At 40.4% G+C, this 20,018-nt stretch overlaps 1 protein-coding gene across 2 annotated transcripts in view; it reads right to left on the reverse strand.

Moving 5' to 3' along the window:
- Positions 1-20,018, reverse strand: part of LOC146669896 (sodium-coupled neutral amino acid transporter 3-like) — a 35,466-nt gene that overhangs the window by 12,039 nt on the left and 3,409 nt on the right. Inside the window, exons 2-8 of one of the 2 annotated variants that reach the window (XM_085406542.1) lie at positions 9,441-9,670; positions 8,545-8,577; positions 8,275-8,368; positions 8,061-8,176; positions 1,240-1,313; positions 994-1,086; positions 764-845 (exon numbers count right to left, since the gene is read on the reverse strand). In XM_085406542.1, coding sequence (XP_085262668.1) covers positions 764-845; positions 994-1,086; positions 1,240-1,313; positions 8,061-8,176; positions 8,275-8,368; positions 8,545-8,577; positions 9,441-9,577 — 629 coding nt within the window. In that variant the 5' untranslated portion in view covers positions 9,578-9,670. The remainder of the gene's footprint in view (positions 1-763; positions 846-993; positions 1,087-1,239; positions 1,314-8,060; positions 8,177-8,274; positions 8,369-8,544; positions 8,578-9,440; positions 9,671-20,018) is intronic. The other variant, XM_085406543.1, reaches the window with a different exon arrangement.

The raw sequence follows: 20,018 nt of genomic DNA on the forward strand, positions 1-20,018 counted from the left end.
CAAACCATGACACAGCCGCCACCATGTTTTACAGATGGCTGAAGACAGTCACTGTTACACTACTCTCCTTCCCCTCTACATACTGACAATAAATTCAACAAAAATGTCAAAATGTCAGATACTCTCCATCTGCTGTTTGCTAATAGTTTATAATCAGCCACTTCTTTTGTCCTGCACTTGACAATTTTCCTTAATTTTTTTAAGGACATGCTGCACATCATGTCGAGATGTAGCTCTCTGTGAATCATCTTGTTGATGCAAAAATACTATTTTATGCCTTCCTCTGTTATCTCTCGTATTGTTGTAGATTTGGATAAAGAAATGGGTGGAAATGACATGTTTTTGTAAAAGCATGCTAGTAAAAAGGGCCAAAAGATACAATTTAAAATAGTTTCTTTGCAAAGTTTTCTGTTATGTGTAGATGCATAACTCAGTGAGGGCCTTTTTCACTGTTGAATGAGTCAAAGAACAGTGTTAGATGGTTTAATATGAGCACCAAATAAGCAACATTCATCTGAAGATGGTCAATGAGCAAAAATGCAGCCAGTGTCTAAAGAAAAATATTGAATGACCTTCAGAAAGCCTGTAGAACTATCGCTCAAGAACACCTTAAAAACTGCAATGAAAACTTTTGAAGAGTACTATATAGAGTAGTATTTGCATTCTGCGCCTTCTGTTCTCCCTGGATCTGATATCAAACGTTGCAAAAGTGTGCAAACAAATATTTGTACTATTTTATATTTTGTGTGCATTAGCAACTCACCCTGCAGGTTTGTCCACTTTTAGAAAAGCCTGGATGACCAAAGGCATCTCATATTTGACTATGTAAAGGTAACTGGACATGGCTGTGGACAAGACATATAAGCACATATGTTAGTACAAACATATTGCAGCAGATAATAATATCAATAATAATATAAATATCCCTGAAAATAAAATAATAGAAAAGACAGTGTGGCAGTGTGGGGAAGATGACAGTGTGTGTGACCTCACCCCCAATGTTCTGCAGCGTGATGGCGATACCTGCCGCCATCTTCCCCGGGGTGCCAAACGCCCTGTATCCAAGCTGCTCATAAGCACGTATGCCTGAGGGATAAAGGCCGCGAGATAAAAGAACATTATTTATGGATTAAATCCAGGTCATAGAGTAGAGAGGATTCACACACTGTAATCATTCAATACTGCAATCAATTTATGTATGCTAATGAGAAAATCCACATCGTTTAGCTCCACACGTACCTACAATGCCAGACGACTTCAGCAGTAAATGGATGGAATATGATGAAAGCACTGCTACCACTGTTAGCAGTAACCTGAAACAAAAGGACAACATCAGATGAACATTACTGCCACTTCTCCCACCAACTTTCACGACTAATCAACAACCCTAAAAAAAAAAGTGGTTTTATATGTAACACTTTTACACCGCACATTATGCCAGAGGTTATTTATACAGCTGCACAATAAGCTTTCATTATCTATAGTTGCGTAGGAAAACTGGTGTCCCCGTGGCTTCGATTTATACCAGATTGTTACTCCAGCTGAACCAAGGAGGTTACCCTGTGTGCCCCTCTGGCCTCATAACTAACGGCTCACACACCAGATGGGCTGTTTAAAAAAACATTTTCAGTCCTAAGATTGACAGACAATAAGAACGAGCAAAATCCTTTGTAAACAGTAATCACCCTTCTCTTTATTCCACAGTGGGAAATAACCTACTTCAGCCACAACATGTCATTCTCTCCATTTTCAAGAACTGAGTTATTTCCTTAGAGGATCTTTTGTTTTGCAATTTTTCTTCTTCTCTTTTCTCTTTTCTATTCGATAATTCGATTCATATAATTGGACACAGGAACAGGCTAATTGTATTCTCCTTCAAAAACAGATTTCACTGTTGTGCTCATTAAAAATATATTTTATTTTGAGTTTCTGTTTTTTTCAAGCCACCATTGTTCAAACAGAGACCGCTCCAGATGCCTGACCATCTGCAGTGGTCTCTGTTTAGAAATCAGAGCTGATATTAGCAAAGATTTGAAAAATAAATGTTCTTAGTGTATAAATATACATGCACAGAGTAACCACAAAGACATGGTCTACTTGTGTTGTATTTATAGATGGATATGTGTATTTATATAGATGACTTGTCAGTACTTTAATGTAATATTCTAACATTTTACTGGGATTTTTTAAAAAGAGAAGTTTAGAGAAATATCACAATTCTAAGAATTTCGTTTACGTTTCACATGTGATATACTGACTTTCCCAGACCCCGTCCACTTCATTTCAACTATTTTTCTCCTTTCTCTTTTGCTGTTACTGTTGGCAACATTATTAATGTTCTTTCTCACACGCCCTCCTCTCTCCATTTCCCTCGCTTTAGAAAGGCCAGGCAGCCGGTCTTTCACCTCTCCTTCAACTCTTGGCCACTTTACAGTTTTTTTTGTTTGTTTGGGTTTTTTTTCCAACTATGTGAAAGAATGCTGGGCTGACTTGAGGGCAAGGATTTAGTCAAGTGGCAGTGGGAGGACAGATCTGCTGACAGTCAGACAGACTGACACACTTGGGTCACTGTAGTTCTGTTCTCAGCTTTCCACCCCACTGCATTCCTGCCCAGACCAGTGACACTGACCCACTTAAGCACCCACAAGCAAAAATCGGGGTGGTATAAAACATCTGGAGATATAACTAAACCTTAAATCACCTTACATCTGGTCAGCATTCACCATAAATATTTACAGATAGTAGACAAATACAAGGTATACACTCACTGGACACTTCATTAGGTACACCTATTCAACTGCACTCTAACACAAATTTTTAATCTCACAATCACACTAGCAACTTAATGCGTTTAGGCATACAGAAAATGGTAAAGACGACCCGCTGAAGTTTAAATCGGGTGTGGAACGTGACTTTGAACTGTATTTCATGAAGTATTCAGTGAGCGTAAACATCTAAACATCATGCATGCATATTGTTCAGCCATCCCTACAGTTTGCCAACTAAAATACATGTAACTATTGAGTTACACACAGTCAATAACGACTTACAGTATGTGGGTTGTTGCCCTGCAGGCCTACATATTAACATATGCAATTTAGCTTATAGTAGTTCATTCATTTATATTATTATGTTGTTGTCTTTTTTCCACTTATTTGAGCAAACACTAGTATTGTGTTCAGAATGACACAGTTCACTGTATGATAGTGTGACAAAAAAAAAAATGGGTTTAGCGGTTCGCTGACTCCACCATCCTGCATGTCAAAGAATCCTTGGGTGAAAGCTGTAGGATAAGGAAAACAGCACTTGTGTACATGAAGCTCATAGTGATAAAGTGTTTTGAGTGCTCAAATTGAGTAACAAAAGCACTATATAAGTACCAGTGCATTTAATAAAAGATTATATGGGACTTCTAAAGCAATCGACAGCCTGAAGCCCTATCTAGAGCACAGAAACATTTCCAGCATTTCTTGCCAAATGGTGTCTCTGATCCTGACTTTGTTTCTCAGTTGCTGCTCTATTGTTTGGTACAAGATCATACAGATATGGACAAAAAGACAAAAAGGAAGAGGCTTTCATCTATAACAGGATGGATAAATAGACACTACTTGTTTCATTTGGTCACGTACTATAAACTCGCACATGCTTATTTGCTATGAGTTAGTTTCAGCTGTTGGTTACTGTCAAGCAAAATTCTATTGCATTCACACAACAAAGTTCAAAATAAGGAGCTTTCTATACGCACACATAATTGCCTTGGAAATAACATCACAAATACAAAAGGTTTGGATGCTGTAAAAATGCACCTATCCACTTGAAAACAGTTCAAAGGCAACATATTAATGGTATGTCGACTATTTTTAAAAGTGATTTCTTCCTTAAAACACATGCTCGTTGGTTATGGACTACTTTGTCATATTCTTCATTTTCTATTGTAGCAACAGTTTTTTATAGGGTTACTGATTTGGATTGCAAGCTTTCAGCACAGATGCATGGTGTTGCTATATGTGCAGTATAACTACATTTTGTGTGCATTGCAGCTTGGCAATGTCTTGCTGAAATAAGCGAGGCCTCAGATTTCAATTTTTAAATGAAGCAATGTTAAATGATCACTGGTTGGCTGTACGGCACAAACTAATGAAACAGTTTGGATCAAGACAGATTTACATTTAGAAACAAGGATGTAGTATCCTTGAATGGCATTTAAAGATCGATCATCAAGCTACAAGCACACCAAAGACACAGCGCTACTATACATTTTATTACTTGACGTTTCACTTTAACTGAAGGACAGTTCAATAAACTGTGGCTGTCAGAAATCTCTAAGAAATTGAGTGCTATGCGTCTTAGAACAGTGCCCTTTAATCATTCAAAGAAAGATGTGTAGGTTCAGCACCAGCCACCTTACAGTCTCTCACCATCACTCAGGGATGACAAGAAGACAAGAAGATGAGTGAAAGTGCTGATTCCACCCATGGGATTATCCTCTAGAAACACAAACCTCATTATTTTTCAGAACTGTGCAATAAAACAGATTAATCTTCAAACTATAAGCTTTGTGAACATGCACATTAAGACCCCACAAATCACGCAAAGCTTTGACAGCTCATCAGTCCAGTATAGAATCAACACGTTAGCTTTAATATTGTTGTTTTAGAAAAGAAATAGGAGCTATATTGCACCCCAGATTATTACTATGTCTTACTATAAATCACGTCATTATGAAACTGATGCTAAGATAGGATACATGGTTACATTAGACCTGTCTATAAAGGAATGGGATTCAGATAGGGCGGTGTCATGTCTTTTTTTTTTATAATTGTTCACCTTCATCCAACTCACGTTAGTTCTGCTTCCGCTCTTTGTCCTATGTCCCGACAGTCTACAGCCACACCCGTGTATCACACCCTCAGTATATATACTCCCCTGCGTCCCCCCGTTCCTTTGAGAGACGGTCTTGTGGTTTCCCTTCAACATTTTCTACTCTGTTCTCCTTGAGTTCTTTTGTTTGGAGTTGAGATTTTGCTCGAGTATTTTTGCTAGCGTCTTTGTGTTTCCAGTGAGCTTTATAGATGAATGATGTTTTTGTTGTTTTTGGATTTTTGCCTTGGTGCGTTTGTTTGCTTGTCTGAACCTGTATGACCCTCTCTTTGCATTAAAGATTGGGACTTTGGGCTTTAACATGTGATTGTTGCAGCTACCATGACAGAAAGATATAAAAATATGCTGGGTGATGCCAGGAGATGACACAACAACAAAATCTAAAGCAATTTAGTATTTAGTTTGCAAGATTTTAAGGATAATTCTGATCGTCTGTGAAGGTTCTCAGTCATTCAGATCATCGTGGTCTAAGGAGCTTGGAAAGAAAAGCGTCTGGACTCTGAGACGTTTCACCTCTCATCCGAGAAGCTTCTTCAGTTCTAGGATCAAATGGTGGAGAGTGCCAGATTTAAGCCCTATGGGAGTGTCCCCCCAGGAGGGACAATGGACCCCCTAATGATCCTCTACCTAATCACACAAGACAAAGTATGAAGACAGGTGTAAGTCACAATCAGCCAAAGTTTTGGGTGAGCCCATTGTGAAACCTAACCCCACCCTATCATGTGATTTCCTGAGGTCAGATGCCCCATGATCATTCTGATCACCTTCTGTCTTTTCAACAAATACCATAACCAACAATAAATAAATAAATGGCCCAATCAAGCATAGAGAGCATGGGAACTCTGTCAATGAAAGGTCAAAAGACCTCCAGTGCATGTAATTGGACAGAAAATAACAACTGCAGTGGACTGTGACGTTATTAATCTGACAGACTGCACTGCTATTATAAATGTTAAGCTGTTCTCACACACAGCACCCACATGCACTGTCTGAAGGTAGAATAACAACCGCACAGAAAAAAAGTGGTAATTTTTTGCATCTGTTACTGCAAATGTACTTGTTTACAGCACATGTAAATGAGTTCCAGTACGATCTGTCTGAGTCATTATTTATCAAACAAATGTGCCCGGTGTTGCCAGTTTCTGTGTCATAATCAGTGTTGGGACTAACGCGTTATTAAGTAACGCGTTACAGTAACTACGTTATTATTGTGGTAACGAGCACGGTAACTAGTTATTATGCCAAAATCAGGAACGCGTTACTCGTTACTGGGATTTAGATAGGGTCGTTACTCGTTACTTCGTGTGGTGACTATCGCGGAGCTTCCACAGATTCAGTAACATTAGCAAGTGGTGGAGGCCAGCAGGTGGATGAAGGAAAAGGGACGCAGAAGGAAAAGAGACCCGAGGCGGCCGCCGGTCCAAGTGTGAACTGAACTTCAGGTAAGAAGTTATGACCTGCAGTCTCTCTGGGTCAGATATAAACCAAGCTTAGGTGGAGTTTATTTTCGTTATTCTGACTTTTTCCGTACTGCGTGCTAGCTAGCATGACGGAGTTTCTACACAGCTGGGTGGGTGCTATGAAGTTAATGATGTTGAACCTTATTTTGTTCATAAGTTATTAGAGTTGCCAACCGTCCCGTCTGGTATTCAGAGAAAATATTACGCGTTTCTTATTGAGGTGAAAAGGAACAGTTTGTCCCGTAATTCAGCTACAATGAAAAAGGCACAAAGCTGGAGTTATTCTGTGTCTTTGCTGCACAGCTGCCTCTTCTTCTCTCATCCTCTGCCCCTCCCTCTCCCGTTTCTACTTCAATCATGAAACTGATCAATGATCAGCTGATCGGCTCTCTTGTTTGTTTATCGCTCACTTTGCGCCGAAAGAGGAAACCAGCGGATGTCGCGCTAAACAACAGCAGCACGTTTAAGCTTGATCAGCTGTTGTTAGAATTTATTTAATATTAATTTCTAGTATCAGCTGATGTTTGCTGGAGCCACAGCTGTAAAAAAAAAGCTGCTGGTCATGATATGGTTTGGTTATCTGGTGAGAGGGAAACATGAAGATGAAACCAGGAGATGTCCTTACTGGATCATCAGAGCTGAGCAGGTGATGGAGAAACAGGTTTACCTTTTAGGTGACATGAATGAGTTGAAGGGAAGTTATGAACTGTTTCTGAGAGACAAATAACACCAGGATCCTTTTTTAGGTAGCTGACAGCTGGTAACTGTGCAGGTGCGGATCTAGCAAAGTGTGGCCAAGGGGGCAGGTAGGGCATTAACAGGGAGAGGGGGGCACAAAGAAATACTTTTCTTTCTTATTCTCATTTAAAATGTCTAGCTTTTAAAAAAATAATTATCTGAATCTTACAACAAACGATTGATAGATTGATGCATATATACCATCAAAACAGTGTACATCACTGTCACAACAGTGTTTGTTTTCATTCAAAGGCTTTATGATTTTTCCTATAATGGTGGGCCAGTTTCTAGTCAAAATGCCCGGGCCAATTTTCTTTCCCAGTCCAGCCCTGTATGCAGCTCATCTGCAGTCTGGTATTACCTACATCTTCCTATTCAGAAGGCAGAATTTCTGAGTTCTGAGTACAATCGAAAGCACCACGACTGCAGTTTTTGTGTTGGATGTAAAAGGCGCACATGACTCTGTGACGTAGGCTAGAATCATGGCAGCAGTCAATGACGGTCCAGGCGTGGGATTTCTCTCGTGGAAATATGCACGTTATCATATCCTTTCTATTGGTAGGTGGCACAGTGCACTTGTGGCAAGTAAGCAAGCTAGAAGACTGGCAAAGTTATGGAAGAAACACATTAACAAGAGAATTCTGAGTAAAACCAAAGTTACTTTCCCTAGTAACTAGTTACTTTGAAAGTAACGAGTAACTTGAAGTAACTGAGTTACTTTTGAGAGAAGTAACTAGTAATGTAACTAAGTTACTATTTTAAAGTAACTTACCCAACACTGGTCATAATGAAGTTCTGCTGCTGGGTTAATACAAAACAATTATATTTTTCAATTAGGTGCTATTTATGAGTGACGCCGATCTCGACCTGGAATGACCTTAGAGGGAGGGAATGAATCAGGCGTGTCAGTGATGTAGTGCGGTTAACGTGCAATCAAGGAAGTAACATGTTCCTCACATCGGACGTTTATGAACAACTTACAAAAACAGGACAACGCCCGCGTTGGCCATGGCATACGCAAGTCCTAGGATTCCACTACCCATGATTGCATTGCCCAAGTTGAAGACAGACATCCCGAATGAGGTTTTTCCTTCAAACTGCAACCGACAAGAGACAGAGGGCCAGAGTAAGCGTGTTATAACTTCAAGCACTTGCAGGCTTTGCCTATAATTCTAATAAAGCCGTTTGAACTTACATCTGTAAAGCGTGTAGTCTTCTTCTCCTCCACGCCTGATAAGAACTCCTGGCTCTCTGGTAGATTGGTGTCTGCATTTTCAGTCCTGTTAGGACTAACAATCACAAAAACTGTCAGAGGAGGACAAAGGAGCCGCACTAAGAGCAAAAACACTCAAATTAACAGCCTTACTGTGTTTCTGCCTTAATTTTCACAAAGAGAAAACAGGTGAGACAGATGCCACACACTTACTGTGAAACATTTTTTGCTCCTTTATTGCATCATACGTACCTAGCATTCTGGGCACTATTGGCTACAGTTTCCCTACAAGCAGCGTAGGGAGCAGTCATCCATCACCCAACGAGAGCACAAAGTGGAAAAACAACACCCAGAGTCATAATTTAATAAGAGCAATAACACTACAGTGAAAGGATTGTCTATAAATGATCGCCTGTGTCCTGGAGAGAGACGCTTTAATTATCCCATCTATTACATGGGCACAGGATACAACAAGTATTGCTAGACAGCCAGTGACATGATAATTAGGCACTGAGCTCACTCCATTATCCAGCACAAATTCCGGTACAGTAACTGAGAAGGCGATATGAGAATATTTTACTTAAAGGCACTTCAAAAGACATGTAATATGCATGCATTATTTGCTGTTACATGGGTTGTGCCTTCAGTTATGAGAGTCACTCTAATGACTAGGCCACAGCTAAGCCACAGGCAGCAGGTTAGAATAATCGGTCTAACTGGAAAGAACAAACTTATCTACTGCACTGTATCTGTCTTCAATGTGTTGTGAGTATAGTGATTGAAATACAAAATTCCACCCATATACAGTATTTTGTCTTTGGACTGCCACAGGTAAAGACTTCAAGTCAGAGCAGCCACTGAAGAAATCAACTTACTTCATTTAAGGTAAAGAATCCAGTTTGGCATTTTCCTTGACCTCTGGCATTATCTTGCTATGAGAATTTGTTCTGTTTTATTAGAGGCACTTTTGAGACCCAAGACTGAATAATTTTTTAAATGTAAAAACACATGACATTTTACCTTTGCAAAAAAAAAGAAAAGTGCATATCAACAACATAATTAAGTGGAAAAAACTGGTTAAGCATTGTTGTATATCATTGTGCATTACTGACACAAGTATACACTGTAATAATCTATAGTATACTCACTTTTCACCGTCCTCTGCAAGTGGTGTTTTGGCTGATGCTGAGATTTCCTCCCCAGGCTCGTGGCCTTTCCCATTAGGAATGGCACTCGCCTCAGCTGGAGTGTTCTCCACAGTCTCTGCTGGTTTATCCTCACTCATATCTGCTACAGTAGCTAATAATTTGTCCCTTGAAATTATGTGACCTTTTTTACTTCTTGCGAGAAAGTGAAGCTCTTATTTTCCTCGGTGGATCTGTAAGAGAAAAAAATAGGAGTTTAAGATGACCATTTTGCAATGAAACATCATCCATATTATGGCAGTTCTCTGGTATGTAATAACAACAAGACAATGAAAATGATCACAGAATCACTGAGGTCATTCAAAGGTGTCTGTATCTTCAAACACCACACTCATGATTTTATCCACTGCTAAGAAGAGGATGGCAAAGACAACTCAGACGATTCAGAAAAATAATGCGAAAAATTTCAGTGAATTCAATTAAAATTTTCTTTTTTTTAAATGAACTTTTTATTAAACCACACACTGGAAATGGAAGTAAATCAAGATCAACATGACTGTAAAACTAGCCAACATTTCCTCCTGTAATCAAAAGCAAAAATAAGCTCCCACTAAAATAGATGTTTTGGCAAGTGCCATGAATAATTAACACATCAGCTGACAGGTCTACACTGAGCATACACATCTTTGAGTTAGCTGTGACACACTGGGCTTTGTATCAGGACTCTATTTCCTGGGTATCCTGTAGTGTTTTGTTGTCTTAGCTGACCAGCTGACATGAGAGGCCCAGAAAAGCCCCAGTGACATGTATCTCCTGGTCGCTGTTGTCTAAAGCCCCCTATCTGGCTTGCCCTGAATGTTCTCCTTTGGTCTGCTGCATAAACAGCGGTGGAAGCTATGACACTGGGGGGCCACAAAGGAGGAACACACAAATGTTTAAATCCCCAGCACTGGGATAAAAAGAGCAGAACCAGCCAAGACCAGCTACAAACCAGTTCTACCCGTCTTTGTGCCTTCATTTTTCTGCTTGTCACTTTTCTCTTGGTTTCCCCTTTTATTGAAGAGGGTTCAGCATTGCCACAATGCTCAGGGTTTTCTGTACTACCATTCCTGGCAACCACTCAGCTCTCCTTCTTCTCTCAGGCTTCTTCCGTTTCACAGCCCGCTCTTTTAAATGTACCAGCTCTTTTTTTCACAAATGTTTCACCGCATCAAATACAGTGTGCGTTGAATAAACTCCTCACCTAGCAGTCCTCTGAACCTGTCCTACCAACCACATTGCTGTGAGCTCCACTGCACAGCCAGGCCTCTTGGTATCTCTGGCTAAAGCCAGGCAACGTGGTTGGGCAGCAAAGCACAGTGCACAATGGCACATGTTGTGTGGTTTCCTGGGAACGGCTTGGAGAACAGTGGCACTATTGTGCCAGGCATCATTATACTCCCGGGGCCCCCTTGGCTGTAGTTCGCCAGGCCACTCGAGAGGCTGAAAAGGTATTTTACTGGCCTCTAATTGAAAAGATGCCACCTTGAATTCAGTAAATGCCAATATCCTGTATCCATGCACAGTTGTAGCAGAGATGCTGACGGCAGCAATGGCAGAGGCAGGGCCACTCTCATGGGACAAATCACCGCACAGAACCACAGTGCCACTCAAACAGTCTACAAATCACGAAACAGTTCAGGGAAGCCATTCAAAGACAATACGCGATGGGCTGTCCAGCTACAAGGGTTTCTCCTAAATGACCTTGTGCAGCAGAGCTTGAAACAGTAGTCCTGATTGGCATGAGTTGTATCTTCGGCAATCATTATGTTCAGCAAAGGAAACACAAGACATTCTTGAAGGCAATTGAGTGAGAAGCAATAAACTGTCATGGACAGCATACGATGTGTATCCCTTACATGGTCATTAGTGAGCATGGATGTTGATAGGATTTGAAAATAGGATGTGAAAAAGCCTACCTAGCCTTTCAGTAGCAAGCGACTGCTTTATTATCTCTGAGTCTGAACATAGTACAGACATCAAGCAGTAAAAGAAAAATCCTTGCACATGACTCAGGTGGCCTATATCATTTTTTTCCATTACTAACATGCATGTATGCATGTATTGTTCTTAGGTTTATGACCACACAAGCGCAAATGACTATAGACAAGAAACGATGGAGTTGCAGCCCAACAGCTTGAAACCCAGTAGCCACAGAACCATTGTGATATTAAACAGTGGCAGGCTTGTGTTTACAAACTGGGATTTTCTGTAGTCTCTAGACACTATGTCATGCTAGCATGTAATATCTGTTTAGGCTGATTTCAGATCCAAGGGTTTGAAGAATTTTCAAGGTTGTTTATTTGGGGTTAAATGCCAAAGGTGGCAGCTAAAATACTACAGTACTAAAGTACTACAGTACTTAAGTAGAATTTTTGGATATCTGTCCATTACTTGAATATTTATTTTTGTTGCATGCTTAAATTTTACTCCCTACATTTTCACACAATTATCTGTACTTTGCACTACTTACATCTTTGTAACAGGCTCATTACTTTAGGTTTAACACGCTTGAGACTTATTGATTACTTTGTGCTACTGCCCAAGTTTCCACCTAAATTGGGGAAATAATACTATTAGTATGTCCATGATCGATGCTTATCACATATGACTGATGTAAATGATGTGGAAACAAAAGTTGCAAAACAACTGCACCATTTGCACCATATTATACTAGACTACAAGGAGTCACATCTTTTAAATGCCAGGTAACTTCAAATGCAACATTTCAAACAACTCAACAAACATCAGAAAACACTCAACATGTTTCTGTGCAGTTTGTCACACAAGGTGTCTGCTGCTGTTATTTTAGGCCACCTGTGGGCTGTGTGATGGTTTTATAGCTGACCTTGTGTTGTTCTTTCCATGCTGGCTGTGTTTACTTTTAGGCAACTGAGGGTGGAGCTGAACTGGTTAGAGATCGAACAAACCTGAGCAGGCTGGGCTCAGGAGGCTTTAAAGCATTTAAAGCTGTTTTCCATTCACAAACTCAGGTGATTTAAATGTACTGACTAATATATATGGCTGATACACGGCTTATCTGATTTACTTAATAAAAATCTTCAGCATCACTCAAAGACTGTCTGTGGTCTCCTTTGTTTGTCACACCCAGAACTGGGCTCTGGGTTCAAATCCTATACCACCATAGAAAACCAGGGATATCTTTACAAAACTTTAAATTAAGCAAAAAATTGTAGACAGAAATTTTTTTTTATTTAACTAAACAACAGAAGGCCCATGTAGGAAGACTAGAATTTCCACATTGCTTTCCAAAAATCCTTAATCCTATGCAAGACTTAATGCCACATTGTGATGCTCTTGGTGGGAGTAAATGAGTCTTTCCACAGCAACTGCAGAGGCTATGTTGATTCAAGCCCTCATCTAAAGCATCACCTCCGTTTGCCAACACACAGTGAGTGTGTCTGCCTCCATTCGCTGGCTCTGACGTAAGCAATTTTGCAGCGAGACGTCATCCCAGGAGGAGGGAAGCAGAGCCAGACAGTTTCTGTTGATTGTTATTCCCGAGTGATACCTGAATCAAATAACACTGATTCAAGTATCGCTGTGCTTGTGTGAATTTGTGTTTGCAGTCAATTTAGTGTATACTGTAATTAAATGTGTGGTTCTCTATGCGTCTTGGTGGGTGGTGGGGGTGTTTATGTAATGAGTAATCTCAAACTGTAATACTGCTGCTGCTGCCACTGCTTGATGACATTCTAACAGGCCCGGGGGCCATATGAGCCTTCTTAATTGAGTCCCCAGTGTAATTTTCGAGGCTCTTAATCTGTTGAAATGTGTCTGACATTCAATGACTGTTTTTTACACCCAGGTCCAGTAAAGCAGACCTAAGATGTTTTAAATACTATAAGAAAGCAGGATGTGAATTATCATATCTATTTTGCTCATATAAAAGCTGACAAAGTGACTGTGCTGTGCAAGTCTGAGTCAATCATCATTTCTTTGTATTTTGTTGGGAAAATGGGAAATAGTTACAGAGATTTGTTAAAAGATCTACAAGCACATATGGGGTTTGAGGCAAAACAGAGTTTGTAAAATTCTAACAAACTGTAAAGACAATATTTGGTAAGACCATCTTTGTTTTTCAACACATTCTGAACTCTCTTAGGAAAGCTTTCGTGGAATTACTTTCTTCAGAAACAGCTCTCCATGCTCCCTGAAGGACATTCAAAGCTTTCCTTTGGATGTTGGCAGCGTTTTGTTCTTTTCTCTGTCAATATGATCCCACTCTGCTTCAATAATGTTGAGGTCTGTGTTCTGGGGAGCCCAGTCTACGACTGATAGTGCTCCACTGTGTGTTTCTCTATGGTATGCTTATCCTGCATGCTGAAAATTGCCAATCAGACACTTTCCAGATGATGTTGTATGGTGGATCAAAATCTGATGATAATTTTCTGAGTTTTATTCCTTGACACAATCTCAAACACCACTGGCTGAAATGCATCCCCAAACTATGACAAATTTTCCTATTTGCTGACTTTAATGTATCACTAAAAATGTTAAACAAAAGGAAAATTAAAGTGTGCTTGATTACTCATTAAATGCTCTTGACTATTTTGTAATATTTTGTGTCCAGGAAAAATGACAGGCAGCAAATATCTCATCCTGTTCTGTCCATGAATGTAAAAAGATTTCCTGGAGCTTAAGAGATTACACATGCCCATAACTTAACTGATGAGCTGCTAATAAGTCTATCAGCTAACAGTTTACTTTAAAACAATGAGTTCAGACTTGGCACCTCTGAAAGTCAGGATGATAAAAATGATCAGATTAGGGTCCATCTCTTTAAAGCAGGAAATGAGGATCAAACGGCTCAGGTCACTCCTGTATAAAAATAGCTGCTGACGAGGGAATAGCCTGACTGTAACCTCACATCATGTCACACATAAAGCTGTGTTTAAGTCCTCTGAATGTGCCACTGCACACAGCAGCTGCCTCAAATCAGCAGAAAATGCTTAACTAAAGCATCCAACAACCATCTGTTGGTGTTCTGGTGTTCACATAAAGGTAAAATTTACACAGATACACAACCACAAAGCATATGGAGCTTAATAATGGAAAAATCTCATGCTGTTATTGAATGAAGGAAACCCTCCAAACAGCTACAGGGAGAAAATAAAGCTATTTATGATAGAAAAGCATAAGAGGCCAGTGTAGAATTTACCTTGCACTAAACATGGCTTTTTAAAGTCCAATATCGATGGTCATACGAAATCCTCGGTAGTTCAAATATGAAAGCTACTCAGTCCTATTTACTAGTATTTCATTATTAATATCTAATGAGTTTTAAAAGACATCTGTTTTCTTCCACTTATCCAGTTCCATCCATCCCAGCTGCCAAAGGCTGATCCCCAATCTGTCGCAGACCTAATGCAGAAACAACTACTTGCACCCACAGGCAATTTAGGATTACCCATCAACCTAACATCATGTCTTTGGACAGAGAGAACATACAAAGCCCCCAGGCTGGAATTAAGCCCACTCCCTTCTTGCTGTGAGGCAAGAGTGGAAACCACTGCACTGGCCAGATACAAACAGAGAGAACATTTTCTGCTCTCCAAAGGTAGAGCACTAGCTCCCCTTTTCAGATGCTTTTCGCTTGTGTGGCAATGTCTGATAAACCTTAAAAGATCCCATAATAAAGCATTATGGACTATTTGTTGTACATTTTGATGCCCTAACTGATAAAAATTAAAATAAAGTAAAAACCTTTTTGTCAGTTTGACTGCTTCTGTAGTTTCTGCACTCTGCCTTTGTATGGCAGCAGAGTTTCTATAGTACTTCACTGTAAGCAGAGTAAGCATTGTCTTCGGCACATCGCAGATGAGTTGGCTGGCGTTTCTATGACTGGAGTAGTTTTGCTGCTATTCAATTAACGCTCAAAAAGAATTAAATATTCCCAACACAACATGCACAAGGGTTGAAAATCTTGTGTTAACTGTCTTCAGGCCTCTCATTACCACTGCCCCCATGAATACTGGCATCCTCTGCTTCTGTTTCCTTACAGGTTGTTTTCCTGACCTCTCTCTCTCTGCAGCAGGCCATGAAGCACTACTGTGATTAGCCAGCAGGGCGAATAGGATATTAACTTCTGACTGACAGATTTGTATGTGAGCTTCTGAGATGCTCCTCATATCCAGCGTTCCTATAAGCTGCTGTGAGACACACACGTCAGAGACTATAATACCACACCGGATGTGGTCCTAGATTAGCAGTGCACTTTAATATACACTGAGGTAGAAGGCATTATATCACAGCAAATGTTTCAGAGGGAATCTCTAATCATGATCATTGTGACTGTTTAAAGCAAAAATTTCTCCTTCAAACCACATTTGAAACAGAAGAGTGGACGATGAGTAGGAATGCACTGATTTAATAACACTCACTATTTTAACCAACTGTTACCGATGTTTGGCCGACATATGATGATGTGTGCTAATAAAGTCTGAAAGATGAACTTCTGTCAGTAAAATACTCTGCTTCACATCAAAACATTCCTCAGTAGTAGTAGTAGCATTAGTACGGAGAATCATGTACAATTTGTGAAAAATCTTAGGAAACATCTGTACAGAGTTTTTGAATTTAATAATACCGGTAACTATCCTGAGTATGTATTAGGCTATCTAAGCATGGTGACAGTTGCTCAGAGGTTGTCAGGTTTTATCTTAGTAAAGCTGGCTCTATTGCTCCATACGAGCTAGAATAACACTGGCTTTGGTCAGCAACTTTTAAAATCTTGGACCCACGCCTTGGCTTGATGTATGGGTCTCCCCTGTATTAAAGAAATAGACACTGATCAAGGTTGAGAGTGCCTGACTGAATGAACTGATAAACTACCACATTTTGAGACCTGAAATCAATCTGTATCATTTTACTTCGTCTGCTAAAAACTATTAGTCAGGCAAAGGAAAAGCACTAGCTACACCCTCCCACATAGCAAAATTGGTATGGCCCAGATCTGGTCCACACAATGTGCTTACACATGTTCCACATACCACAAGGAATGACGACCCTTTGGTGGCCCAGATCAGGTTTGCCAGAGGTGGCCCACACGTGGGCCAGCACAAGGCCAGTTGCAGACACACTGGTGGTCCTGTGCTGGCCCATGTGTGGACAACCTCTGGCAAACCTGATCTCGGCCACCAAAGGGCCGTCATTCTTTGCGGTATGTGGGCCATGTGTAAGTTGTGTGCAGCCACGGGCCAGTTGTAGACACACTGCTGGCCCTGTGCTGGCCCAGAACAGTTTCAGCTCTGGCCCCAGATGTCAGCTTAATGAGTACCTTAATCAAGCCATGTAATAACAACATGTTCCGCAACATAATAGTGCAAAAGTAACATGACAAAACTCTGTTCAGACAGAGAAACGACTGATTCTTATATAGCGCTTTTCTGCTCTCCCAGATTACTCAAAGCGCTCTACACAACATGCCACATTCACACAGACTTTCTCTACACTGAGTGCTTCCTAACTACATTCATACACATTCACACTCTTGACAAGCAGACTGGAGGAGCCAGGGATCGAACTACTAACCTTCTGATCAGTTGGTGACCTGCTCTACCTCCTGAGCTACAGTCACCCAGTGGTCAACAGCAGTATAACCTCACCAGGTTTTGGATAAAGTGTACACTCACAGACCTGTCAAGCCTGCATTTGAAACGTTGGCTACAATAGCAGTATAGCATTGCAACATGGCACTTGGGTCTTCTAACTAAAATAGGAAAATAGGAACATAAATAGTGCCATCATTGCCAGACCTGGCCCACATCTGCATTTCGTTGCCCTGTACCTGTGCATGTGCAATGACAATAAAGTTGAATTCTATTCTATTCTATCTGGTTGGCATACACCCTGCCATGAAACCAGTCAGTCAGAAGCGCCAGCTTGATGCCGGATCCGGGCCAGACCTGTTTTCTATAGGCCTGGGCCACATAAACCAAACCATAATCGGGCCAGATATGGCATGCCATCACATAAACAGTGTCATCTATGCCAGGCCTGGCCCAGATCTGGATGACATACCACTTACCATGCCAGAAGTCAGCCAGCAGTGCCGGCTTGACACCAGATCCGGGCCAGACCTCTCTGCTATGTGGGCTGCCTCTTTACCTTTTTCAACTGAGAAAACCTGTAATACATGACAGCGGTACAACAGGAACAATTAAAACTATTTCAAAATAACCAAACCTTCGGTTGAAACCTAAAATGGAAATCCTATTACACCATTTAGTACCTTGTGATACGCCAGCATGGGGGCATCAGTGTGGTGACTCAGTGGAAATGAAATTTATTTATAGACTCACCCAACACTTTCTGTCACTTTGCCTCAACTTTAACACTGAACACCCTAATACTGGAAGCGACAGTCAAACAACAACCACACAGAGAAGAGAGCACTGTGAGCTTCAGACCAATGCAAGCAGGACTCTAGATAAATGGCTACAGGGATGGGTTTAAGGCATACTGTATATAAAGATGTCATTTCCTGCCACTTCACAGAAATAAACCCATAATATTTACGCTCTTAGCTTGGTATTGCAGGTGTGCCACGAGTTGGGACTTGGTACCACTTCTCCAGCTTTCATCATAAATGCGCGTGACATCACCAGTGCAAGATGCAAGAATACTGAAGCACAAAATTGTACTCCATCAGAAAAGGGTGAAACAGATGATGAGGATTTGTTCAGACTGGTAGTAGCCATCCACAGGGCTAATAACTCCTCAGAATTTCAAGTAACTACTTGAGAAATAAATTCGCACTGCAAATACAAAGATCACTATAGTGCAGAAAGGAACTAAATCTCCTCAGCCCTACTTTGTTGATGCATTTCTATAATTACTGCTTATGTAATATTGAAAAGATTCCAGTTCCTAGTACAATGTTCCTGTAGTATCATATGCCTGTGCATTTCCTTTAAAAGGTGCAAAAAAAAAACCTATTTACATATTAAAGGTTATTGTACCTGTAATCTGCCAAATCTCTGATGAAGCAGATTTCCTTCTCTTCCTTCTCTTGTTTTCCCAGTCCTCTATCAAACACGTGCATTTGGCTCAGCAGATAATTATATTTTGGCTCAAGGCTGTGATGCATGTTTGACACTTAGTGGTTTGGTGCTTGGCATAATAAATTACTTTTGCTGACTTTTGTTGACTTAACATGGGTATTGTGTTTGGATACGAGATAGGTGCATCCAAATAGAAAGCACAAAAAGCTCATTCTCTAACATTACCACCTATGAGGACCATATTTCTCTTGAGGTGCTAAGCAGCTTTAAATACTTGACAGATTAATAAGCATCTGTAGTGTCTTCTGATCTGAATGTGATCCAATCCCTGTGGCTTTGTGGCTCACAAGATGCTATTACATCGTCTGTACAGAGCATAGGAGCACAAAAGTGAGATGGTTTGATAAAAAAAACTGCAAATAAATGGTTAATAAGCACAATTTTTATAAAGAATACAATTGTTGTCCAACTTTATTGGGCTTATGCCCTAAGCGAATAAACTTTCATACGATGTGAGGATATAATCAAATTATTTATCAGATGGCAAGTGTATTTTGAGGACACCCAAAGATGCATGCTCAGTCATCCAGGTAAGTAAATCCCAAAAGGTTGATTCTGTTCATCTGGATGTAGCATTTAGCTAGCACAATGTGAACTTACATGCAGCTTTGGTTGTTGTTTAGCCAGCGTGTTGTCAGTGCAGTACAGTGGCCCTGAGAGGCCAAACAGACTGTAACTTAAGAAAACACCAGCAATAAGAAAAATACTGCAAAAGCACACAAAACACAATGGAAATAGGAAAAACGGGGAAGTGTTTCTGGGGTTATTGTCTCCCCAGAAACACTTCCTTCTTCTTTCGGAAATCTGTTTTTTCCTATTTCCGTTTTTGTTGTTTCTATTTCTGTTTTCTTTTTTCCTATTTCCGTTGTGTTTTGTGTGCTTTTGCAGCGTTTTTCTGGTGTTTTCTTAAGTTACAGTCCATTTGGCCTCTCAGGGCCACCGTAGGGTACAGAGACGGGAGGGTCGCAAAGCTACTCTGCTGATAATAAGTAATTGCGACAATACTGGGAATAAATAAACATGCTTAATAAACATTTTATAAACAAAAGGTTCAGGATATCCTCAACAAGTCATCTTAGTATCGCTGTCATCAGACAGAAGTGACCTTCACGAATCATCGACTGGTATCAAACTCCTTTCACAAAGATTTACAGCTTCCTCCAGAGTAAAAAAATTTGTCTCTTCACAAACTTTTGTTGCTCAGTATCTCAAACAGCAGATTGGCAAGGGACTAAGCAAAGAGGACAGCACGTACACAGCAGAGGACATCATCTATATAATGCCTTCCATGCAGACATCCCTCATCGCCACACTTTTCAATGCCAGCTCAGTCTTCTCTTTATCATTTGTCCCAAAACAAAGAACCATCCTCTCCTGGCATCTGCTACCCGTCTCTCTCCTGTTTCCTTCTCATCACATGGTGATGCAAGTGTGGGGGGAAAGAGTGCATTCATTC

This window comes from Rhamphochromis longiceps, linkage group LG5 (assembly GCF_057381845.1).
Source record: "Rhamphochromis longiceps isolate RC_006_pf linkage group LG5, R_longiceps_female_GT1.1, whole genome shotgun sequence".
Classification (NCBI taxonomy): domain Eukaryota; kingdom Metazoa; phylum Chordata; class Actinopteri; order Cichliformes; family Cichlidae; genus Rhamphochromis; species Rhamphochromis longiceps.